We start from the raw sequence: 26,294 nt of genomic DNA, 5'->3' as shown, positions 1-26,294 counted from the left end.
ACCACCGTGCGAGCTTGACCTTACTCCTAGAACCCACCTCACCCCTGCCCACTTTGACAACCTAGGATGGCTTAGAGTAGACGACAGAGTACAGCAACTTGCAATGGGCCTGGTCTACAAGATACACTACACGACCAAGGTACCCATGTACATGTCAAAATACTTCCCAAAGGTCAGTGAATACCACGATCACAACACCAGAGGGAGCGCCACAAATCATGTTAAACCCAGATTCGGCTCAAATAAGGGACTAAACACGTTTCGCAATTATGCCACATCAATGTGGAACGCCCTACCCAAAGCTGTAAAGGAATGTGGATCACTACCCACTTTCAAAACCACTCTCAAGGGACACCTACGGGAGACTGCAATTCAAAACTGGCCCCTGTAAATGTCCTAACCCAACCCCCTCCAATGTACAGTCATTTACCTAGTATGGTTTTGTCAATAGTCCAATGTACAATTTTGCTTGTTTGTACAGTGTCTCCCCCCCCCCCCCTCAATGTACAGTTTTGCTTGTTTATACAGTGTTTCTCCCCCCCCCCCCCCCCCCCCCCCAACCACCTCCAATGTAAATTACCCAGTATGGTTGACAATATCCCAATGTACCCAACCCCCCCCCACACAACCCCACCCAACCTCCTCCAATGTACAGTTTCTACGTCAAATGTATATACTCCCTTTTCTTGACTCCTTCTGTATCACAAACAGTACTGTATTTGCAAATCTGGTATGTCATAAATGTATAGATGTAGCAGTACTGAATATCTGTATGTCATGTATGTCTATATGTCCTGATGAATTGAAAATGGGGGACCCTGATGTAAACAAGACGAAAGTCTTTCTCTGGTCTGCATCCCCTGTGTGTATTGAGCTGTACTGTATTGTACCCATTCTGCAATCTGTTAATAAAGTTTTCAATCAATCAATCAATCAAGCAGCAGCGTATTATTTCTACAGTGTTCCCACTGTCCTGTGGGGGGCGGCAATACGCCTAGACGCGTAGTCCGCCGGAAATATAGAAGAAGAAGAAGAAGAAGAAGAAGACGAAGACCGAAGAGGTAGAGAATCTTGTCAAGACGGTGTCAGTCCTGCAGACCAGTAAAGGGCTCTGCTGCAGACTTGCTTCTCCCCACCGGTTACAGCAACAGACCCGTGGGTTCATTCGTCCTTTTGTAACAATGGCAACATGTGTTAAACTGAACACGGGTGCACAGATGCCTATTGTGGGGCTTGGGACATGGAAGGTACGTGCGTTGACTTTTATACTTCCAGTGAGGCGCATGTGTTATTAACGTTAGCCGTGCATAGAGAGCATGACAGCGTGCAAACACAGTCCATGGTATTCTTGAAGTAACGTTACTACTCGCTCGTAATGCTAAGGTCAGCTACGGTTTTATGGTTGTGTGCATACATCTCTGTATTGGCTGGCTGTATATATGATGTACAGTTTCTACGTCAAATGTATACACACTTTTTCTGGACACTTTTTGTGTCACAAACAGTACTGTATTTGCAAATCTGGTATGTCATAAATGTCTAGATGTAGCAGTACTGTCTATCTGTATGTCATGTATGTCATAATGAATTGAAAATGGGGGACCCTGATGGAAACAAGACGATATTGAGCTGTACTGTACTGTACCCATTCTGCAATCTGTTAATAAACTTTTCAATCAATCAATTCATTTTAGCCTTGTGAATGATACATAGCCAGTAGCCACCCTTAGTCAATATAGATAAGAGGTTTCAAAGTTTGTGTTTTAGGTTTGACTTTGATTATAGTTAAAGTAAGGATAAGGATATCTTTTATTAATCCCTCACGGGGAAATTCCAGTGACACACGCATACATAACATAACACCGCCAAAATAAAGCAGATTTACTATAGAGTTTATTATGCCCATAATCTCCCCAAAACTACAAACCTGTCTTGTACAAATTCAATAGTTTTGGCCAGTGGCGGACTGGGACACAAATTCAGCCCGGGACATTCAGACGCACCAGCCCACACACCGGCCCACGCACCGGCCCACGCACCGGCCCCGAAACCGGCCCACACAACGGGCGTTATGAAACACTTGTCCAGTATTAAACAACCCAAGGCTGTGGCTAAGGAGTCAACATCAGGGAGACCAAATCTACACATCGCCCCTAGATGTGCACTCATGCACAGTGCACACACACACACACACAGACACACACATACATATACCGTTACTTCCCGTCATTGGCATATGTTTTTTTTTTACTAACATCTTAGTGCCTCATTAGCCTAGGGATTAAGGATACATGAAGTATTAACTACACCATAATAATATTGAGGTTTTGATCCATAGAAAGTAGGGATGTCCGATATTATCGGCCTACCGATATTATCGGCCGATATCGGCATTAAAATGTGATATCGAAAAATATCGGTATCGGTTTTAAAGAAATAATATTTTATTTACATTTCTATAACCTTTATTTACCCAGGCAAGCAAGTAAGAACCAATTCTGATTTTATTTATTGTCAAAAGTATGCATAATGTTGTGTTAATTCCACAACAAGAGATATGTAATGTTAATTACCTGAAATTATTCCATTTCTTGGGGCGGGAAACCCTGCATATATTGGTATCGGTTGATATCGGTTGATATCGGTATCGGAAATTAAGAGTTGGACAATATCGGTATAGGTAAAAAAGCCAATATCGAGCATCCCTAATAGAAAGGTCTGTGCTACACAATTTCAGTTAGATTGGATTTATTGTCCTTTAATTTGGCACTCATGACATTAGTTGCTTGCCGTTTAATCAACATTGAAAGACCCCCCACTTCCTCCCAGACACCCATTCCAAGAGCCTGTTTTCTCTCTCTCTCTCTCTCTCTCTCTCTCTCTCTCTCTCTCTCTCTCTCTCTCTCTCTCTCTCTCTCTCTCTCTCTCTCTCTGTGTGTCTGTCTGTCTGTCTGTCTGTCTGTCTGGACTGGGCTCTCTCTCTCCCCTCAGGGTCAGCTGTGCTGGACTGGGCGCTCTCTCTCCCCTCAGGGTCAGCTGTGCTGGATTGGGCGCTCTCTCTTTCCTCAGAGTCAACTGCATAAGAAGAACATCAGCAATCAATAATAATGGCTTGAATTCATACAGCGTTTTTCAGCCTTTTGAAAACACCCAAAGTAGTAGTAGTAGTAGTAGTAGTAGTAGTAGTAGTAGTAGTAGTAGTAGTCGTTTATTCAGTCATCATCTCACACAATACAATATACCCCATCATTTAACAATATTTGATTTTACAGTGACTGAAAAGGTACAGACTGAAGCATAATGCTTATATATGCCTGTCCTATATTCTTAACAAAAATTAAAAAAATTGGCGGCTACGTGGCGTAGTGGGCAAGGCGCTCGCCACAGATACTGGAGATACTTTCAGTTTAGCTGGTCGTTCATACTAATACACATTGGCCGTATTAGGGGGTGGGAAACTGATGGGTGGGGATTGGGCGTTGTGGACAGCGACTCCTACAGGTCGGTTGGTGTGCCTGCGCAGTGGAATCAGGAAGTGTCGGGGGCAGCGTGAGCCTCCCACGCGTTATTCCTCGCCACTGAGAGATCGAGCTGCGCAGGTGAAAAGATGCGACTGCTGTTACCTCAAGTACCGGAGGGGACTTGTGCTATGTATGACTTAGTCCACATTGCAGCCGGCTTGTGGGAGGCAAGAAACAGCGTTCGTGACAGGGGAGGGTTGAATTGGATGATACGAAATTGGGATGGGAGAAAATGTAGAAAATGGGAGAAAAAGTGGATAAAAAAAAACAAAAATTAAAAAAATTAAGACTCCAAAACAGTATTCTAAAAGAAAATAGCAAAAGAAAACAGTATTATTCACCCCTGTAGTTTTCAAAAATAGCTTTACAAATTTTTCTTAAAAACCAAAAGCGAATTACTCATTCTTAACTGTATATCAGCATTGTTCCACAAAGCGCTTCACAGAAACCATCAAGCATTCACACTCACACAGTCATACACTACTGGTGGTTGTGAGCAGCATCAACAAATACAGCTGCCCTGTGGCAGACTGACGGAATCATGTCTGCTAATCAGCGCCAACCACCATCAACAACCTTCATAAATACATTCAACATTAATGGAATAGGCTAACTACGAACTTAGCTGTAGCAGTTAGCTGTTATATGCAATCACATATGTTTAACTACGGGGTAGTAGTTGACCTAGTTGTTAGCTTAAGCTAGTTAGCTGTGGTTATTTACAAACATGTAGATGAGACTAATCATATACAGATCGAGAACATGGCTAACAGTTGGGAATTCTAAGGTACATCTTATTTAAGCATGTAAAATGGCAACTAATCAATTCAATCAATTAGATTACCAATATTATATCAACATGAAAATTTGGAAGGGAACATAATAGTATTTTATTTTAGTATTTACTATTATAATATTAGTAGCCGATTAATTTGCAGCCCGTCCTAGGTTCTGATTGGCTCTCTAGGTTAGCACTTTAGCTTCTGATGCTGTGGTGGGCACTAGTCCTAACATTGCTAACTAAACTTTTAGTCAGAGAAAAAACGTCACGAGTCACAACTATTTACGTCCACGTGCTGTAAGGAATGAGGAATACGGAAAGCACATTGTCTTGTAATAGAATGACTGAAATCACTGCAAGAGATAGTATAGGCTAGCTAACCCTCATGAACCGGCAGACACCAACAGTAGAATATGCACTAGGCTACTGCATGCACCTGTCATGTTACTGTTGGTTCCTTCCACTTGAACTTCATCATCATTAGCAGCAGCAGCGGGTAAACATGTCTGTAATTTTAGAACATTGTTCTGCGTATTTTACTAGCAATTTTAGTTTTTTAATTCTAGCTTTTTCAGCTCCACCCTTTCTTTTTTTGCATTCTCCATTTCTGCGCTTCTAGGCCTACTCGCGGTTGGGAGGAAACGTGAATCTCATTCACTGATGTCTCATGTCTCATTCAAGACTGGCAAAAGCATGTCTTTCACTTAACACCAAGAAAACAGTGTGTATGAGGTTCACAAAGTCACCAGTAGAGGTCACTCACTCTAATGTGTTTCTGGGAGAGGCGGAGCTGGACATTGTACATTAATTCAAGTATCTTGGGGTCACATTGGACTCTACATTGACCTTCAAAAAGTCATGTGAAGAAAGTGACAAACAGTCAAGTTTAACATCGAAAACTTCAGGCAGATCAGGCCCTGCCTGCCAGTTAATGCTGCAAGGATGTTTCTGCATTCAATGATTTGATCACACATCGAGTAGGCCTACTGTTTTATCAACTGGTCTCTTTTATATGTCACTACTCTTACACCAATATAATTACTCTACAAAAAAGCCATAAAAGTATTTGATAGGAAACCAATTTCATTTCATCACTGTAATGTTTTAGAAAAACATAACATGCTAAGTTTCGAGAATTTTCAAGTTTTCAAATATACTTGCTTCATGTACAAGGTTCTGCATGGACTTGCCCCTCCCCCATTGAATGAGTTCATCCAACAGAAAGCAGACACTGGCATTACCACCAGGGCCATCAGTAGAGGGGACTGTAAGGTGCCTTTTCGGTATACTACCATTGCAAAAACTGTGTTCTCTGTTAAAAGTGGTAACTACTGGAATAGCCTTCCAGTTGTGATTAGAGAGTGCCCTACATACTCCATGTTCAAGACCCATCTTAAACTGCATCTTAAGGCAAACCAGAACTGTGATCATTTTTAATCTGATTTAGTTTATGCAACTTGTTTATTGTTTTATTGCCGGCCCACACACTGGCCCACACACCGGCCCACATAATGGCTCACACACCGGCCCACATATGGCCCACACACTGGCCCACACACCGGCCCACACACCGGCCCACACACCGGCCCACATATGGCCCACACACTGGCCCACACACTACACCGGCCCACACACTACACCGGCCCACACACCGGCCCACATTAGTGGCCCACACACTGGCCCACACACTGGCCCACACACCGGCCCACACACTGGCCCACATACTGGCCCACACACCGGCCCACACACCGGCCCACATACTGGCCCACACACCGACTCACACACTGGCCCACACACCGGCCCACAGACTGGCCCACATACTGGCCCACACACCGGCCCACATTAGTGGCCCACACACCGACTCACACACTGGCCCACACACCGACTCACACACTGGCCCACACACCGACTCACACACTGGCCCACACACTGGCCCACACACTGGCCCACACATCGGCCCACATTAGTGGCCCACACACTGGCCCACACACTGACAAAAAAAAAAAAAAATTAAAAAGTAAAAAAAAAAAAAAAATTTTTTTTTTTTTTTTTTTTGACCAGCCCACTTTGGTCCCGGCCCATCGGGATTCGTCCCGAACGTCCCGATGGCCAGTCCGCCACTGGTTTTGGCCGTTTTTAAGTGAAAGAGTTGAAACATGTGACCAGGCATGCGTTGTTCATGGGACGGGGTAGCACGGTGTGCAAGCTCACTCGCTATTTGCATATCAATAGCGCCGGTCGTCAGGTGTGTTAAATACGTTCTCAGACACATTCACACCTAACTTTGTTGTGAAGACGTGTTACATTCCATTCGTAGAGGCAATTAGGCACTGTCTTTAGTCAGTGCCCAAGCGAGGGGACATTAAATGCGCATTCGCGGGAGCGCGCGTGCACGTGGTGCGTGTCACCCCAGATGATTTCAATAACGCACCACTGCATGTGACCAATGTCATTATGATCTCTCTCATACTCCAGGTCCAGGAAGTATGTAGCCCCTTTAGTGACTGATTCGCGAAGTCAACTTCCTGTCTTTGTATTGTATTGTATGTATTGAGCTGTACTGTACTGTACCCATTCTGCAATCTGTTAATAAACTTTTCAATCAATCAATCAATCAAAGTCTGTTGTTGCTACGCAACTGCAGCGTGGGGGGGAACTGTCCAGCCTGGTACATTGTGTACGGTTCACAAGTGGAGAAACGGATCGTTAAAGCGGCAAATTAAAGACAATCAAGCGGAATTTTTTTCAGTCCTTCACAATGCCAAAGAGCTGCTGTGTTACGCGTTGTACTAATGACAAAAACTGAAATCCAAATCGCAAGTTTTATACCATCACAGAGGAAAAAGTGGCTGCCAGCTAACTTTAGCTACGTTAACCTAGACAAATAGTTACATGCTGAGCTAACGTCAACCACATCATATCGAACCGATAGGAGCTTATCCCATCCAATCCCATGTGGATGTTTGATCGGGTAGTGGCACACGTGGTACCACCACGTAAGATTAGATAAGATAAGCTCATATCGGCTCGATATATATGATGTAACCAACGTTAGCTCAGCATGTAGCTACCACTACCACAACACCAGAATCAGGGGGAGCTTATTTGACTCATATCTCGCCTTAGAATCACCAGAAAGGCTTTCGAAATAGTGAAATGCCATGTTGGCCTCAATATTTTCAAAACAAATCGTATGCAAATGTTATGAAATGAACAAGAATGTGATAAAACATGTAATAAAAACGGAGCTATGCATGTATTTGATGGTAGAAATCAGTTTGTTACCCTCAGAAAGGCAGGAATAATAAGCTCCCCTTATCGCAATTTATACAAATGGAAGTATTGATTTCGCCGTAACGAATCATTAAAAAAATATACCGTTAACTGGAATATGTTGTGCCTTTACACATATGTTGGATTATGTAATTGGTTTGTCATGACAAACCAATAAAAAATCGCGAATTAAGGTAGCTACAACAACACACAGTATATAAAGTACTTCTATATTCTATTCTACTGAGTCAGGTGTTTGGGTGCATCAATTAATATTACGTAGATAAGGTAAGAACAACAACAATGCACAATGGTATCGATGGCCCCACCGTTCATTGTAAACAATGATGCATGTAGGTACTGTGTGTTGTTGTAGCCGCCGGTTAATTCGCGATTTTTTTATTGGTTTGTCTTGTCATGACAAACAGACAAACGCTAGGGTTTGAAAACTCGGCGTTGCTAATAAGTATTTTAAATAATTTCTATAAACTGGTCAACACTGCTCAAAATGGCTTTAGCTGCCTGATGCGATCACAGCGCAGGCGCATCAGGCACCCACAGCCGGAAATAAAGCTGTGTTGACCAGATTTTTCATATGTATTTCTCTGCGATACTTGTACGAGAAGCGTTTTGATAGAGAAAAGCGAGACAGACTTAATTGTAGGAATTTTACATGGTTGGACAAGGGACTGTATTCACTCGGTGTATCACAGTCACAAAAGGGGCTAGGAAGTATGTAAGCTGCATTGTAGTTCATGCAAGAAGTTAGAAAATATTTCCAAGAAGGTTTAGTGTGAGCATCCATGTTTTTCCAACATTGTAGCTCAGGGTTCGAAATTAACGGGGGCTTGGGGCATAATGCCCTTGAAAATGGACAAAATGCCCTCGAAAATCAGTTAAGGGGGGCACTTAATGCCCCCGACAGTTTACTAATTATCTATATTTATCCGGTAATGGAGCGTCTGTGTATCGTACGTTCAGATGACGCGCAAATAAAAAAATTCATTTGGCGGAGCCGGTGTTCTGCACTGGATGCAGGCAGCAGCAGCAGCACTGCAGCCAGCCAGGTGCTAGTCAGTTTGTGTAAAAATGGCACGCACAATATAAATCAATCTTCATTACGACTTTAAAAACATAGCCATTAACATTACATAGGCCTACACACATCTTGCCATAGCGTTAGCAGTTTGTACAATGTTTGTAGCTGTTAGCTAGCTAGCCCTTCACAACAACAGCTAACACCGTAGCTACTAGCTACTGTAGCAGAGGAGGAAATGGGAGTCTGAGAGGCGGGGTGTTTAAAGACAATGATAGGCGTTTATTTAACATCCAAGAAGGCTAACATACAACTGTGTAGAGCTGCCGCGGTATTGATATTTTCCTTACCGCACGAATTTGCGAAATATTTCCTACCGCCGCGGTAATTACCGCACAGTGCGCACAAAAAAATAAAAAAGTTTGAATGCATTTTTTTTTTTTTTAGTAGTCTACTCTTATAGCCTGCCTCTAGTCTAATGGCGCTTTTCCACTGCATAGTACCTACTCGACTCGACCCGCTTTAGGCACCTGGTACTTCGTTCCTTTTCCACTGCAGCCAGGTACTACTCCGTTTGTCTCCGTGTGGGAATGCAGGCGGGGCCGCTCGCTTGTGTACACTGAAAGCTCCGTGGGCATAGATGTCCGAGGGCTTGCAGCAAGCCAGAGTTTAACACAGTTTCAATCAATCAATCAATCAATCAATAACAACATTAACCAGACTCTCTATTCTGCGTCTATTCTGCCAAAGCTAACGTTACCTCTCATTGTGTATTCTACCAAGCAAACCCGGGTTTAACGTTACCTCTCGTGTATATCGGCTGACGGTAGTATTAACAACAACAAACTTAACACATCAGCGATCTTGTTGTGACACTAAACTCTCCGCTCGGTGGTAAATTGGGTTGATGTCGGTTTTGTTTCATCAATAAATAAGGCAGAATACACAGTGAATCCATTATTTTTTGTTTATTGCTTGGTTCTGTCGCAAACAAATCCTGAACGAAATGCATCCTTAGCGAGGCAGTAAAGATGGCGGCGCCGGCGTTCTGTTTTTGTTCAGACTGAGGCTACGTGTGACGCGTCTCTCTTCTGACCAGTCAGTGGTCTGCAATGTTTCACATGACTTTTCTGGTACCACTTCTACCCAATAGGGTCGCTTGGAACCGAGTAGGGTATATCTGCAGAGCCGCAAGCCAACTTTATTATTATGATAAAAAACAGCGGTGACGCGGTATTCAGCCTAACTCTGCGGTGAGCGTGATGCAACAGCGATACCGCGGTAATGCGGTTATCGCGGCAGCTCTACAACTGTGTTTTACTAACTCCAACCGGGACTATTATCGCTTTCGCGCTGCTTGTTGATGTTATGAACTGCTCCTAACGTGACCGGAGCTGAAGGTGCCACACGCTAAAATGATAGATAGTTCCAACTCACCGAATTACGTAATCCACCACAGTTGCACTCAATATTTAAATAATGTTAGTCTAAATAAATGTAGACAGAAACATAATAATTTCAAGCAGAAAACGAATCTTTCCATTAAGAATTGACAATCAGGGAATTTAAACATGGTTGACATTGTTTTTGTGTGTTTATATTAATTAAAGAAAGGAAAGTCTAGTGCTGGCTGAGCATATTGTTTGTTTGCACTAAGTTAATACTTTGACAAATGTAGCCTATATTTTTCAGTCAGTTCGGTCTTTGTGTGCCAAACATTATTTAAGGCTGTAAACACTGTAAACCTTTTATTTTATTTTTAATAAATGAGAAGCATGTTTAGATTTGAGTGTTACATTTTTTTTTAATAAAAATTAACGTATATCGAACTGAAAACCGTGACCCCAAAATCGTGATACGAACCAAACCGTCCATTTTGTGAACCGTCCCACCCCTACCGCTTATCATAAAAATGCAGTGCCCCCGAAATACAAAAAAAAGCCCCCGAAAATCAATTAAGGGGGGCAAAAAAAGCCCTTGAAAAAAAATGTTAATTTCTAACCCTGTTGTAGCTTGAACACGTAGGTCGTAGATGGTGCGTTTCCCACTTCCCACCTCCAATCATAAACAAATGCAGTATAAATACAGCATTTCATGATGAAAATATCATGGCCTTCGCATATGTCTTTCCAGGCACTGTTAATCACTCACTAAGGTCTTAATATTTATTTTTCCATTTTCATAAGTTCACTGAGCTGTTGATACGTCCTGTACTATTTGACACATTGACTCGTTTCTGATTATTTGATTGTCAGTAACGGCATTCGTATTGAACACTAAAAACACTTATCAGCCCGATCGGTATAAAAGCATTGCAAGATCAAGCAAAAATGTACGTCAGATCGTACCTGTGATCGGGAATATTCCAAAAATAATATTCCAATTGTTTGATCGCCATCTGGTACATCCAATGTCCATTTGGTCCACGGCATAATCCACCACAACATATGGATCGGGGATATTTGACGCGCTTCAATGGAACCGGGAGAACGGCTCCCCTCGCCCGACAAGGAAACATGAAACCGGAGACGTTTGGCCATTACACAGGCTAAGATACACTGTTACAAAGGGTGCTCGATACCGTTGTCTAGCTGGATGCGGCCGGTATTGCGACCTCAGACTCATCCCCTATGGTAACACAGTGGTCCCTGGATAAATAATGAATACAAATATCGAATAAACTACCAAAACCAGAGAAATCTCTGGTCTGGCGCCCAATGCATGGCGAGTTAACCCGGGATATCTCGGGTCTGGCGCTGAATGTGTTAACATAGCTGCTGGGTTAATTGCATCCTTCAATGAGAGGAAGGTTTTAGTGCTAGCCTACATGTTGTCTCTCTGCTTCTTCATTATGTAAAATGTCATACTGGCTGCAATCAAAGAAGTGTTGTATTCAGATACCGTTAACACCCCTATATCTAGTAGTGGCCTAAAGCTTAGAAAAGTGGGGTTGTGACCGGAAGGTCGCCAGTTCGATCCCCCTGGCTGGGAAAGTGAATGAATAACTCTCTCCTGTCCCTCAATACCAACCGCTGAAGTGCCTGTGAGCAAGGCACTTAACTCCCAACTGCTCCAGTAGTGTTGCTCAGTGGCCAACAGTGTCAGACTATGGTTGTACTGAGCAGCTCCCAGGTGTGTAAACGAATGTGAAGCAGGGCGTTGCTGACAAATAGAACCTACCCTGCTGGATAAATAAATATAAATAAAATAAAATAGCCCTAGCCTTCATTTCTTCATCTTCATTTGCTGAAGCAGTCTTTTATTTCCATCATCCAAATTACAGAGCCCAATTCCATTCATTATAAGAGACCAATAACCATACAAAATAATTAGATTCTTGTGGATATTCAAGTTCAGCTTTAGCTCCACAAAAACATTGTAAAATAAACTGCCTCTACTGCTGCGGACATTGACACTAACCCCCTGGCCATGTCTTATCAGTCTCCCCCTGGCAAGGTGACGGAGGCGGTGAAAGCAGCCATCTCGGCAGGCTACAGGCTCATCGACGGGGCCTTTGTCTACACGAATGAGCCGGAGGTGGGCGAGGGCATTCAGGCCATGGTCAAGGATGGTGTGGTCAAGAGAGCGGACCTCTTTGTGGTTAGCAAGGTGAGTCGACTCGTAACGGGAGGTGCATGCATGCTCGTATTACTGCAGCTACAGACTGTAGATATATGGATGTAGGGCTGCAACGATTAGTCGACATAATCGACGACGTTGATCATAAAAACTCGTCGACGCAGAATCTTTGCGTTGATGGGTCAACATTTTTTTTTTTTTAACTACCTATCTTTGTGAAAGTGGCTTCTCAGCTCTGGTCCAGCTGAAGACAAAGCGGAGGAACATTGAGTATGACCCCAGAGTTGCTTTGTCTACCATCACCCCAGACTTTGAGACTCTTGTCAGGAGCAAACAACATCCCCAGTTATCCCATTAGTTCCCTGGGATGTTAAGCTAAGAACTCTGCTAAGAAGGATATATTATTTATTATTATTATTATTATTATTTATTATTATTATTATTATTTTATTTCATTGTGTTTTTAGCCCTAGTTGCGCTTTTGTTGCAACCCCAGTTATCCCATTAGTTCCCCCAAACTTACTGTCGGTCTGTTATGTTAAGCTAAGAAGTCGGCTAAGAGCCCGGAAAAGGAGCCGCGCCCACAGGAAGCAGAGATGGAGGGTGTGACAGAAATAATCGTTAGATTAGTCGACTAATCGAAAAAATAATCGACAGATTAGTCGACTACCAAAATAATCGTTAGTTCCAGCCCTATATGGATGTCACCTAGGCACCCACTATCACATCTCTTCAGTGTAATTTGGTCTTAAAAAATTACGTGTATATCAGTTATTCACCCTGTCGTGCCTTGAATTCATGAAGATCTTTCCCTGCATGCTTCCACAGTGAAGGTAGAATCCACAAAACGGTCGCCATACTTGATGTCGAAGTTAACGGGCCAATTTTAACACCAGCAAAACGACTGTATATCAAAACACAAACTCAAACACATTGGAGGATTTGGCAATATTTCGGATTTAAACCCCGACAGCAACCTGACTGGAGAGAAGCTCAGAGGACCAGTCTAGCTAAATTGTGTGATGTGCTTAAATAACAACTACATTGATCCATCAATGAATGGATGGAAAATGTACGGAAGGTATTACAGTCTGTCCAGCATATAGATACTACTCCTCATTGAAAATGAATTAAAAACAGACGTAGACGGACAGACACACCGGATCAACGTAGCTGCATAACATTAAAATATCAAAGTAAGCGCTCTGCAGACATCGAGTGTCATTGTGTAAAATGTCCGGTTGTCACACCGGTAATACCGGTGTTGTCATCATGAGTTTGTTATTCATGGGGAATTTCACATCACCGTAACAACCCTAATTTGAACTCTGCCTGCGTGTTCAATTGAAATGTCCGCCTCCCAGCTTGTTCATTGGCCAGGAGTTCTTCTTCCACTCACCCACTACCTAACCCCCCAATGAATGAGCTGGGAGGCAGGATTTCAATTGAATACACAAGTTCAAGCACACGTGCTCCTCAGGCATGCTACATGTACGTGTGTGAGAGTGTGTAACTGGAAATCAAGTCAAGTCAAGAGTTTTATTTGCCCGCAACGATTGTGCATAATACAATAGTAATATATAATGAGAATCCAATAGAACGACATTGTGCAATAAAACAAGTAATCAAAGTAGGGCATATCGGTATATGTACATTGAGTTATTTACAGAGCATGGTAGGACATGCTAGGTCCTGTGGTAGTGCAATACACTGTTAGCTACGGATGAGGCACTGGGTCTTTATGTACACTGCTATACAATGCTATATTATACAATCTCAAGTTATACTATACTATTCTTAAAGTGACCTTTCCTTTTGTAAAGTGACCATAAGTATGAGCGTGTGCAGCATGAGTGTGTGTGTGTGCTCATGTAAAAGTGGCTGCTAGTGTGTGAGCGTGTACAGTGTGTGTGTTGTGTGTGTGCTCATGTGTGCTTGTGTGTGGAGAGTTCGGTATTCAAGGCTCTGATGGCCTGGGGGAAGAAGCTGAGCCGAAGTCTCTCTGTCCTAGTTGTGAAATGTTTTAGTCTGCAAGTTTTTTTGCTAAATTACATGCGTTTGTGAAGTATTGAGCGTACGACTGGATAAAGGAGACTTGGATTATACCGCAAGATTTATTTGAGAGTTTGTGAACAGATTATTTGCTGTTGTTAAATTTGGCCAACGTTAAATTCGTCAAGTATTGGCTACCGTTTTTTGGATTCTACCTTAACCGTGGATTCAAGGCATCACAGAGTGAGTAATTGATATACAAATGAAAATTTTTGGGTGAAGTGCTCCTTTAACCCAAAATATGTGGTGATTTGCCAGACTCTTGAGTTTCATGTTCTCCCCATAGTTGTGGTGCACCTTCCACGAGAAGGCCCGGGTGAGGGGAGGCTGTGAGAAGACACTCAGCGATCTGAAGCTAGACTACCTGGATCTCTACCTGATCCACTGGCCAATGGGTTTCAAGGTGGGACTTTAAAAAAAGTACTTTGTCTTTTCTTAAATCCATTTTAACACACACAATTCTCTCCGTTATACTATTTGTATGCTGTTTTCTTTTAGTACGCTACCTATATTCATTTGATATTTCCGCATGGAATCATTTAGGCCCCTGAGGTGTCAGATTCATGGGAATGTAGTGTGTTTTTTTTTTATGACTTACATCTCTGTTGTACAGGCTGGCGATGAGAACTTTCCCCTGGACAGTGCAGGAGACACCGTGAATGACGATAGTCACTTCCTGGAGACATGGGAGGTAAGTGTAAAACTATCGAGTTACTTAAAAACTGGAACAACAGGTTAGCAATGGGATGAGCCGACATGACTCAAGAGCTGACATGAATAGATAAGTAAAAGGACATTGCTCTATGTATCAACCTAATTTATCCAAGGCACTGTTTGTATGAAACAAGCCTGGAACTTGGGTTTATATCCTTTTCTTAACTTCTTCTTTTTTTTTTTTTTTTTATTGGTCTTTTTCCTCCGATTTTCTCCCATCCCAATGTTAGTCGTATGCCAATTCCCAGTCCCTTCCTGGTCGCTGCGCACTTACCCCCCACAGTCAGATCATCTGGGAGAGTGGAGGCTACCACGTGCTTCCTCCGACACACGTCCAGCCAATCACCGCTTCTTTTCACCTGGCAGCGCGGATTCTCATCGAGAGGGCGTAGCGTGTGGGAGGACCACACTATCCCCCTCGAGTCCTATCCGCGCTTAGCAGGCGCCCCAACCGAACTGTAGGAGTCGCTGTTTACAACGACCCGGACCCACCCCGCCAGCTTCTCCCACCCTCTAATACAGCCAATTGTATTAGTGCAGACGGCCAGCCAAGCTGGTGACAACCCCGGAGCTGTGAGCTGGACTCGAACAGGCGAATCCAGCTCACAGCTCCGGGGCTGGTGACGAACGCAATCTCCGCTCGGCCACCTAACCGCCTTTTTCTTAACTTCTTAACCTCTTCACCGAACATATCAATTACCGAATTAAAGCTCTTATTTGTTGCCGTTCAAACGCCACCTCACTCGACCAAATCCGTGCCTCGGTTCTCCAGTTACATGACGATATGTCAGGCGTGCGATTTCTTTACGTGCAAGCGTCAGATGACCACCCCGGACTCCCGAGGCTCCAGAACTGTCAATAATCCGCCAATTGCAAAGAGTATTGGTCAACATTGTAGCCAATGAGTGTAGCTTTCCAATGATATGCGAATAAGGGATCTACAGTAGGTGAAAGTTGACGAGCGAAAACCAGAAGTCAATCGGACTTCGAATTAATGGCCGTGGATGAGGAAATGGAATTCTGGAGAGCTTTTTTTTTGGCACACTGTTTCTGAACGGATTTTTATTAAATTTAGACCTGTACTACATAAGACTTCAGGCTATGGAATCGCAGTGTTTTCCAGCTTATACCTATTAATTTTTTATATTGTTTATTGCAACTGCTACAGAAAAATGCGAGTACACAAGTTCAACTCAAGTTCAGACCTCTGTTACTCCATTTCATTAGCACTAAAAGTGATTTATCTTTTTTTGTATTAGTAACTTCAGTGTTATCTTTCAAAAGAGACCAGAGGCTTATGCATGTGCTATAAGCATAAAGTATAAAGCTAAGCTTTACAAAAAAGGTATGCAGTAAAGAAAATTGCCACTTTTCTGCCCGCCTGTTAAGAGGTTAAATGTCCCCCCAACAGTTAACTCCTCTTGAAGGCATGACTTTGACTATACAGATTGTAATTTGTGCAGAGGGGCTTCTCTGTACTTCCTCAAAATGGGAGCCGCCTGTGTGATGCAACTAATCCTGCTGATCACAGCCGCTATCGTCCAGCTGGCCACATGGTCATCCAGGAAACTGAATGAAACTCTATGCATCTAGTGATCTGTGCACGAAAACAATTATTTTCTTCACTGAATCTCTTAGTTATAACAAGATTGTGTAGCTAAGAAGTGTTGCAGCTTAGCGGAAGACATGGGCGGGGCTTCATAGATCCTTGCGTTCTCAACGAGGGCAAAGGTACATGTATGCAAGACATCACACACGATTTGTACTGGAAACATTTAACACTGTCAAATATTGTTAACTCATTGGGCACCACCCTCTTTCCCCATCTGTACTCGATGGCGCCAGCATTATTGCCCATTTTAGCAATGTTTGTTGCTGTATTATAGCTATAGTACGGCTCATTTGACAGGCATTGTTCATAGTCAATCACTGACTAATCAGTTCATTTCTACATACTGTAGTTTGTGCGCTATTACACGCTAAACACCGCCCCTTTCCAAAATAATCCAGTCTTTTTTCATAGATTGCGAGATATGCCGCGTTATATGCAATATGCCCAAATCGTTCTGGTTGATCACCTAAACCCCAAATACTTCCAAATCAAAGGTACATATATGTGTCTTCACAAAATCATCAGTCGTTTTAACTAGAAACTGCGATCGTGTTTGTAAGCATGTTTTACATCCGGGAAAACACGACTGATCGGTACAGAAGCATGTTTTACATAAAAAAATAGACCTTACCTCAGTCAGAAAGTACTCTAAAAATAACAAAATCCCAGTCGATCCCATGGCGATCGCAATTACTCGTGTATATTGGGCATGGCTACCATACGGGAAAGAATAGCTCTGATGCACCAAATCTTCCACCGATTTCTATGTTGTGATCCACTCCTAGGCGGAAACAGCCGGTGGTAAACTCAGTACTGGGAACAAGTGATATCCCCAGTTCAAAAGGTAGGCGATACTGCCACCTGGTGAGATTTGATCGCCATTGCAATTCCAACGTAGGCAGATGAGCCAGGGAGACCTAGGGAGCTCCGGCTGAGTGTGTAGAACGGGGATCAAAGGAAAAATATCAAAGGATCAACGCATGGCGGCAAAACCCGACTATAAGAACAAATATTGCAATTTGATACTTTGCCCATATCACATTATGCTTCTTTTTTAAGAGTAAAAAACTGAGGTCCAGTAGAATTATCGGCTTTCATGACTTTGGCGCTGGTTGATTTTCTCAGGCAATGGAAGAGTTGGTGGATGCTGGCTTGGTCAAAGCAATCGGCGTCTCCAACTTCAACAAGGAGCAGTTGGAAGCCATCCTCAACAAGCCTGGCCTTAAGTACAAACCTGCCAACAACCAGGTACACCATTGGATCTTTAATCTTTATTGATGCAGTATGATGGCTGAGAGAAGGTTCTGGCAGGTTACAAGTAGTGCAGGTGTTCTCAAACTTTTTTATACCATGAGTTGACCCCATTTTATATAGGATTTTCTTTGGCGACCCCACACTTGCTTCAAATGTCAATAATGAGAAAGAAAGAAAGAAGACACATTTCTCAGTTCACAACATAATGAATATATTGCACAGTGTAGCGTATTTGAGATGGTTACAGTCTAAAGCTCCCAGATGCACAGTACCACAGGCCTGCTTAGCCACAACAGGGTCAAATCAAAACTGTTTGTCAGTCTGAACCCCCAGTCTGAAGAAAACAGAACTAGCCCTCAAATGTAAGATCTGTAGAACTGATCTAAAAGGGCAAGAGACCTTTAAGGACATCTCTCCTAAACGTTTAATTAAAAGTGACGGGCCTGCCGGTTAAATGTCTGTTAATTCTTAATGGTTGCAGCGTTTCTCCTCAGGGCTACTAGACCAACTCGCTGTGGTGACCTTATATTCTTGCTGTTTTCGAGAAACGTCCTTCTATACCTATAAATATCTAGGTGTTCTGCTACTCCTTTTTATATTTAAAATCACACATCCTTTTTCACTGTGAGGACTCCACTTCTGTGCTGCCTTGTGGCACTACACGTAAAGCATATCATATCAAACCATATCAATGTTGAAAAATCTGTAACCGTGTTGTTCAGGTTGCCCAAAAGCATATTACTGCCAACGTAATCTTTGTCTCACCATGATCTATTGAGCAACATTGAACTTATTTATTTATTTTATTATAAACAATTTATTTTTATCAATATTGAATTGTGATATGCAATTATGTTGTCTTAATTAATTACATTTAAAAAAAAAAAGCGAATATTTAGCCAGAAGACTCGCATGATTCTCATGAAATGAGAATTTGCTGTATACTGTATCATACTTCCCATTACCATGCAGTCCAATATGATGAAGACTGAATGTATTATCTTAACATTATTTTCTATGGAAGCAGATATCGTTATATGTATTGATATATATACCGGTATATATATATTTTTTCTCCCCCTTTGTCCCACTAGGTGGAGTGCCACCCTTATCTGACCCAGGAGAAGTTGATCAGCTACTGCCATTCTCAGGGCATCTCAGTAACGGCCTACAGCCCTCTGGGCTCCCCTGACAGACCCTGGTCAGTACACACCATTCACCATTAGGAGGCGACAGTGGCTCAGGAGGTAGAGTGGTCAACTCATAATCAGAAGGTTCCTGGTTCAATTCCTGCTCCTTTATTCTGTTCACTTTGGCACTCGAGTTTGTTTAACCACAACACAAGTGGTAACCAGGCAACACAAGACTGAGTGTCAGACAAATCTGAAATGAAAAAAAAAACACTAACCTAAGTTCTGACTAATACTGTCCTCTACTATCATGCACTCTTCCTAATGTACTACTAATATGTCTCCACTACTATGCACTCAACACTGCAGCACTCAAGTTTCAACACTTTGATGAACATTGTTACTCAGCTGATAGAGTTGTACCCTTCCTGCTGACTTGTTGTACATAACTTGTAAGTCGCTTTGGATAAAAGCGTCAGCTAAATGACTAAATGTAAATGTCAAAATGTTAATTCTACAAGTGGCCATAGAAATAAAACCAAACTGTTTCCAATTGAGCTTCTTAAAACCCAAATTGGCCAATACTGATTACTAATATACTGTCTGTATATATAGAGGATATTGTGTATATATATATCTGCATCCCTAAATGTTATGCTTGAATTAGTACAGTGAAAGGTTATGGATGATGCTTGTCAATTCCAGGGCTAAACCTGAGGACCCCTCGCTCCTGGACGACCCCAACATCAAGGCCATTGCAGAGAAGCACAAGAAGACATCAGCCCAGGTACAGGACTCCATCATGTGCAATATTCATAGTAGTTATTTGAAACCGCAGAGCCTTTAATGTGAATGTGGTTACCTAACTTGGGACCACCTGAATGAAAGTGAAATATCAGTGCCTTTCAGAGGAGTGGAGTCAGTCAAACAATAACACTGAGGGCGGGATCCACTAAGAATGGATTGCGCGGTGGTAATTGAACCCTTAACACATTGAGTGCCAACGACGAGAAATCTCGTTGTTGGCCGCCATGCGTTGAGTGCCAATGATGAGAAATGTTGTTATTTAATCGTTATTTCTTTTATTAGCGATATCCATTTAATTTTTCATCCATCCAGCCTCACGTTATCATTGGGACTGGCTCTGAGCTCGAAAAGGGCAAATACCGCCCCCTATCGTCTCCCGGATGGTATTGCACCCATTGGAATGGAGTCAATGGGAATGCATCAGAAAAAAAAACTCCGGGCTCCACATTTTACTTCTGAGGCAATGTAACCTGAGACTATTGCATACACTGAGGGAACTGGAAGAAGCGACGATTATGTGTTTCGAGGTATAACATTAGATCAATAAACGCGATCGATATTTGGAATGGCGATCAGGAATTTGATTAATCTTTTTGCAGAACATCTGATGTGAGGTAAGGACTTTATTTTAACAGTATTGGGTTAATCAGAGTTTTTTTTCACAGCGTTCACAACGTGTCTCCTATGTGTGTGTGTGTGTAATGTTAGCGCCAGGCAGGGCATAGATAATCGATTTTTCAGCCCGCTTCTCTAGCGTGCATAAGTACACATATACTATCGATAATCTAGCGTTTATTTGAAAACGATTCATAAATAGGCCGAAAAATTACAACGTGTTTTGTGTATTCCAGTAAAGAGCTATTTTCGCAGATTTTTCTGGAATCACTAGAAATCTTCAAAACTATAGTCATATTCAAAACGGTATAAAACGGAAATGTACTGATGAAAAAACAATCCGTTTCGTACATGTTGACTGCAAGCAAGTCATTGATAAGCGACGGGCGTATTAGACACATAGCCATAATTTAAGATATAGTTCATGCGTACGCAAATGTGCTCGTCCTCTCATTGACTAAAGCGCTGGCACTCAAGCGATACAACCAATGTGTTAACTGCGTGGGGTTTGCGCGCGGTATCTGCTCCGTCTTTGCAAGCTATCCACAAAGGACATTGCACGGATGAGATACCAGCGCAGACACGCCCATTATGTGTGGAGTTTTTCCCTGATCTGCAGTTGCCTCGCTGAGCAGTCTGCACCTGACAGCGCTGAGAGGACGTTCACTTGTTTAAACAAACTGTATTAAACTTTCTGGTGGACCAAATGTGAGAATGATGCATTGTTTAATTTTGGTTTGCGTTCACACTGTCCTTTTTTGAGCTAACCTAATTTGTAAACAAAGGACATGCAGTCGCCCAGGTCATTCATTCTATTGGACAGATCATTTTTGGGAAAATCCCCCTGAACAGCTCACAAACTTGCTCACACACACTCTCTCATGCTCGCTTGCACACACACGCTCTCTCTCACGCTCGCGCACACACGCTATCTCTCTCACACACACTCTCTCTCATGCTCGCTTGCACACACACGCTCTCTCTCTCACGCTCGCGCACACACGCTATCTCTCTCACACACTCACTCTCTCATGCTCGCACACACACACACACTCACGCACACACGCTCTCTCTCACACACTCGCTCTCTCATGCTCGCTCGCACACACACACACTCTCTCATGCTCGCGCACACACTCTCACTCGCTCGCACACACACACGCTCGCACACTCTCATTCACACTCACTTCCAAAAATCCTGCGCTTCCTAGATTAGGTTCTATATAAAGTTCGATTGCGTTCACACCAACAGCACCAACAGTTACCACCATGTCTGTAAAGACGGTAGGTGCGTAGCGTTAATAACTGCTCGGTGCAATTGGCGCTGGGCTTTGTGGATTGTGAGCATTTTTGAACGAGGCTCATTTGCATAGATAGGGGACATTTTCCGCCCACATTTTTACCTCATTTAAATATGCGATAATTGCACCGGACGCAATTCTGACGGAAGGCAGTTACCACCTCATTTCACCCGTTGTGCGTCCTCTGTGGATAGCAAACTGAGTTTCAGAGCTATTATGCACCAGCTTTGCGTCGGGAAAAGCCGCGCAAACCCTTTGTGGATCCTGTCCTAAGTGTTATTATGATTGACTATTGACAGGGACATTTAGCACTTCTCTTTCTCTCACACACGCACAAACACACTATCCCTCCCTCTCTCTGTCTCTCTTACCATCTCACTATCTCACATGCACGCACATGCATAATCACATACACATAGCTTTCACTCCCATCGATCTACACGCACTACTCCCGCCCCCTCTCGCTCTCTCTCTACACATCACCATCAACTTGTATACACACGTAGTACACACAAAGCCTTCTCATACTATACGTCATTATCCATCTCTCTGTACATCATATCTATAATTCATATTATGTATGTCAATGCTCCACTTAGTTTTGTCTACTCTCTTGTATAAATATTTTGTTAGCTTGCCATTCTAAGGATAACTGGGCTTTATGCCCATTGTTGTAACCTACCTAGGTCTCGCCATGCTGCAACCTGTCCACATCATGTTATGTGTACATTCTAGGGCTGACCCCTATTAGTCGACTAATCAGTCGAAAGGAGCCGTAGTCGACTGGCCCACCTCTTAGTCGAATATAATTTAAAAAAAAATTTAAATGATATATATTTTTTTTGTATCGTTCTTTCCAAAAGAAAAGAGGCCTAGAAGCGTGGCTAATGCTAATGGCACGCATACCAGAGGCTAACTGCCTATGAAAACGGGCACAGAGGCACTGAAAGAGGATTTCACCCATCTAATGAACACACTAGACTAGACAAATATCAAGATGTATCCATCAGTGGACCAATTGCATGCTTTTGCAGAGGACAAGAAGCCTTCAGTCGACTCCTTCAGACATTAAGCACCCCCCCCACAGCCCAAATGGAATGATAAAAAAATATATATATATTATACTTTTCTTTTCTTTTTTTTGTTGACCAATAGTTGACTAACGGCAAATTTTGGCCAATCTTAGTCGACCATCCAAATCCTTAGTCGGGGACAGCCCTATACATTCCACATCAACTATAATAATATTGCTTTTGTGCTATGCTTTGTAACTGCTGAGCTGTCTCACATGTCTCCCTCCCCCCCTCAGGTCCTGATCCGCTTCCAAGTCCAGAGGAACGTGATTGTGATTCCCAAATCCATCACGCCCACGCGCATTCAGGAGAATTTCCAAGTATGTTTTATTTTATGTATAGCAGTGTGAGAATTGATTGAATTGTTTGTCTTGGCGCTCAGTTCAGGCACGTCCCTTTTTGTCTCGCGCATTGCACAGACTTGTGTTGTCTTGATCCTTCCAGGTGTTTGACTTTGAGCTGACTGAAGAGGAAATGAAGACCATATTAGGCTTCAACAGGAACTGGAGGGTCTGTCCCATGCAATGGTGAGCTCATGGAAATCGCTTAGTGTTTCATTAGCATAGCAATCGTTCTAATATTAAAGGAAGACTACACCGCAAAATGACATGCGTCAAACTTAGTAGAGCCTTAGGCGTACATGTCAAGTGTCCGTTTTTACAACTGGAAATAGCAATGTTCATTGGATATTTATGGTTTCAAAATGCCGTTGTCAATCCTAGGGTGATATTTTAGAAAATGTACAACAGTTTAGGGTTGGCTCTGTTACCGACCTGTTTTCACTTTTTGAAAAAAATAAATATTTGGAAGGCTAGATTTGTACAAATAATATACTGTATGACATTCTCTCTTTTCTTTTTTTTATCATATAGGGGCTTAAAGCACAAGGATTATCCCTTCAATGCCGAATTCTGAGATGGAAAATATGTATTTTCTCATACGTTCACAGTGGGTACTGGAGTTCACTTGGAAATGTCTGCTCCCCTCCAGTCTTCCTCACTGCTCCCCTCCTCTTCCTCCTAGTCAAGTGATTCTAGTGTAGATCATCTTTTTGGTCAAGGGGTCATCTTGTAGGCAAAACCCTTGCTATTTTGCCTATGAGCTTCATTGTTTTTTTTTTTACATTTGCAAACCGTGAAAGAGGTCTATTGGTTTTACACAATGCAGCGCTGCATTTCTCAGGAGAATCACACGTTGTCTTTATTACCAGTATTCCCTCTATACATTATAATGCACAATAGAAAGTTACTGCTTTGAACAGTGAGTTAACTGTTACAGTAGACTATAGTAGCCGATACAGTGTGTTTTACAACTGGCCTGTTGTAATTTTCTTGCTGGAAATTCATAGAAACACAAACTTGTCTCTCTGATCTCATTCCTCAGAAGCACTGGGACTTGGGTCGATCACTGTTCCTTTTTATCACGTGAGGGATTGAAACTGCTACCCTCCGATTTGAATTGTTCTGACACATCTTTAGGGCTTAATTGCCCCAGACAAAAGTGACTGAAGTACCGAGTACTGATGAGAATGTGTGATCATGATCGTTACAGATCAAATACAAAGGGAGCTAAGCTTCGACAGTCATGAGAATGAAATGAAAGAAGAAAGCAACTGAAAAGTGAGCAGTGAGAGCAAGTGATAGTGTTTTGTTGTATTCGTATGATTTCAGTCTCCAGTGGCAGTAAAGATAAACTGCCAAAATGTGTTCATAGCTAAATGTCTACAGTCAACCACAAACATCTCCCGCGATTTAAGCAATGTTTTGACAGCTGTCAAAACACCTCAGCTGTCATCTTGCATGAGCTGCCATCCTACTGCAATGGAAAACCATCTACATGCTTTGGACCAGGAATTCCAAGAAGGCCTACTCGCCTCTTCTTTTCACCGATAACGCTGTCTCGTCAATTCCCGAAAGGTCATGGGGGCCGACACCCATCCCTTCCCAGGAGTACCAGGCGCTCTCTCGGGAGGCGAGGCTACGATCACCTCCCCTCCACTCTCCCCACGGAGAGCAACAAGGCAGGGAGGCCAGATCAACCTCAGCACTATAAGAACATAGTCAATCAACCATCAAGAAACACCAGCCACCCACCTGCCCATAACCCTGGATATACTGACAAGAGAGCATATAGTCCCTTTTGTTCAGGTTTATTCTCACTCTACATCAATGCTACCCTGGAAGCCGTGTTCATACTTTCATTTTTCGGACTAGAGAAATAACCACCCGATCCTCAATTGAACCTGTCTCGCCACCCTTGCATCCGGGAGGCGTGCTTACGAAACCAAGCCGCATTTCTCTGAGACGCTCTCTGATTTGCCACTGATGCGTTTGCCCAATCCGTGACGAGCTGTGTCTTTGCCCATTTCCACGCCAAACAGCCTGCAAACTACCTGGCGTTCTATCGCCATGCTCTAAGACAAACTCTAACCTTAACCAACTTCGAAGAGTGCCTAAGCTTAACCAGTGTAGAAACAGGCGTCGGCCAATCAGAGAGCGTCTCCGAGAAATGCGGCTTGGTTTCGTAATCACGCAGCTTGGGCCTCTCAGGGTGGATCAGCCATCTTGGGCCTCTCAGGGTGGATCAGCCATCTTGGGCCTCTCAGGGTGGATCAGCCATCTTGGGCTTATGCCACCCTGCCACATGCAAGCCAAACTAACCTTCATGATCTTATCCCACCGCAAACCATCATCCTCTCATGCAGTCAGTTGATGACGGAGGTTTGAACTTGTGAATAGGTCAACTGCATCTTCTTTTTGTTTACTTTACATGAATCTGTACACAAAGGAATGTACTGCATTATTGTTAAAAGAAATGTATTTTTTGTTTTAAACATTTTCACACCCGATCCTGTCACAGGTTAACCAATGACGAGATGTGTTTACTTGTGTGGGCATTTGTCATCTTTTGTGGTTAATGATTTGATGGCGTAAATGAACACATCCAGGCAAATTCCAGGTACTGTCGTCTCAGACGGAACATCTGCACTCCGAACTTGCCTTATGATGACACTTCCCCTCATCGGTTCTGAGAACTTCTGACTCATACCCTCTGCATCATGTGTGTTGATACTATTGAGAAATTGCTACTTTCAGTTCCTGTGAGAGTCGTCTACCCCCCCCCCTCCCCCTGCTTGTATTATTTTATATTAGATTAAAGGCTGATGTGTTTAAGAAATTGCTAATTGTCTTAAGTGTCTTATGTGAGGAATTATATCAATAGTCAATAACTGATTGTAGATTGTAGGTAAGACTTACAAGATTAATAACCACAATTACCAAAGGGAAAAACATCTACCAGTAATACTGTTAGGAGTGGATTTTAACTTTTAGTTGGAATTCTTTTTCCATGTTTTATCAAAGCAAATGAAAATGTTGCTGAAAGTCTTATTTTAGTCAAATTAATTACATTGCAATTCCATTATTGTATGTCTGTCACTATAGCCAATGGAAATGCTAGAAATGGTCACGTGGGCTGGACGAACCAATGGAAAATTCCTATAGCTTCTCAATATTCCAGTGTGCTCCGCAGATCGGACCGTCAGAC

At 42.7% G+C, this 26,294-nt stretch overlaps 1 protein-coding gene across 1 annotated transcript; it reads left to right on the top strand.

Moving 5' to 3' along the window:
- The first annotated feature begins 1,053 nt into the window (after nucleotides 1-1,053).
- Nucleotides 1,054-25,927, top strand: LOC311241275 (aldo-keto reductase family 1 member B1-like). The gene is made up of 10 exons (XM_084330046.1): nucleotides 1,054-1,247; nucleotides 12,053-12,220; nucleotides 14,529-14,645; nucleotides 14,856-14,933; nucleotides 17,694-17,816; nucleotides 18,917-19,023; nucleotides 19,658-19,739; nucleotides 22,985-23,068; nucleotides 23,193-23,275; nucleotides 23,621-25,927. The coding sequence occupies exons 1-10, from the start codon at nucleotides 1,182-1,184 to the stop codon at nucleotides 23,661-23,663; spliced, it is 951 nt and encodes a 316-aa protein (XP_084186172.1). The 5' UTR covers nucleotides 1,054-1,181; the 3' UTR covers nucleotides 23,664-25,927.
- The last annotated feature ends 367 nt before the right edge of the window (nucleotides 25,928-26,294 follow it).

This window comes from Notolepis coatsorum (assembly GCF_963971535.1).
Source record: "Notolepis coatsorum genome assembly, chromosome: 15".
NCBI lineage: Eukaryota > Metazoa > Chordata > Actinopteri > Aulopiformes > Paralepididae > Notolepis > Notolepis coatsorum.
The sequence above is the reverse complement of the archived record's forward strand: the minus strand, read 5'-3'. Positions and strand labels throughout refer to the sequence as shown.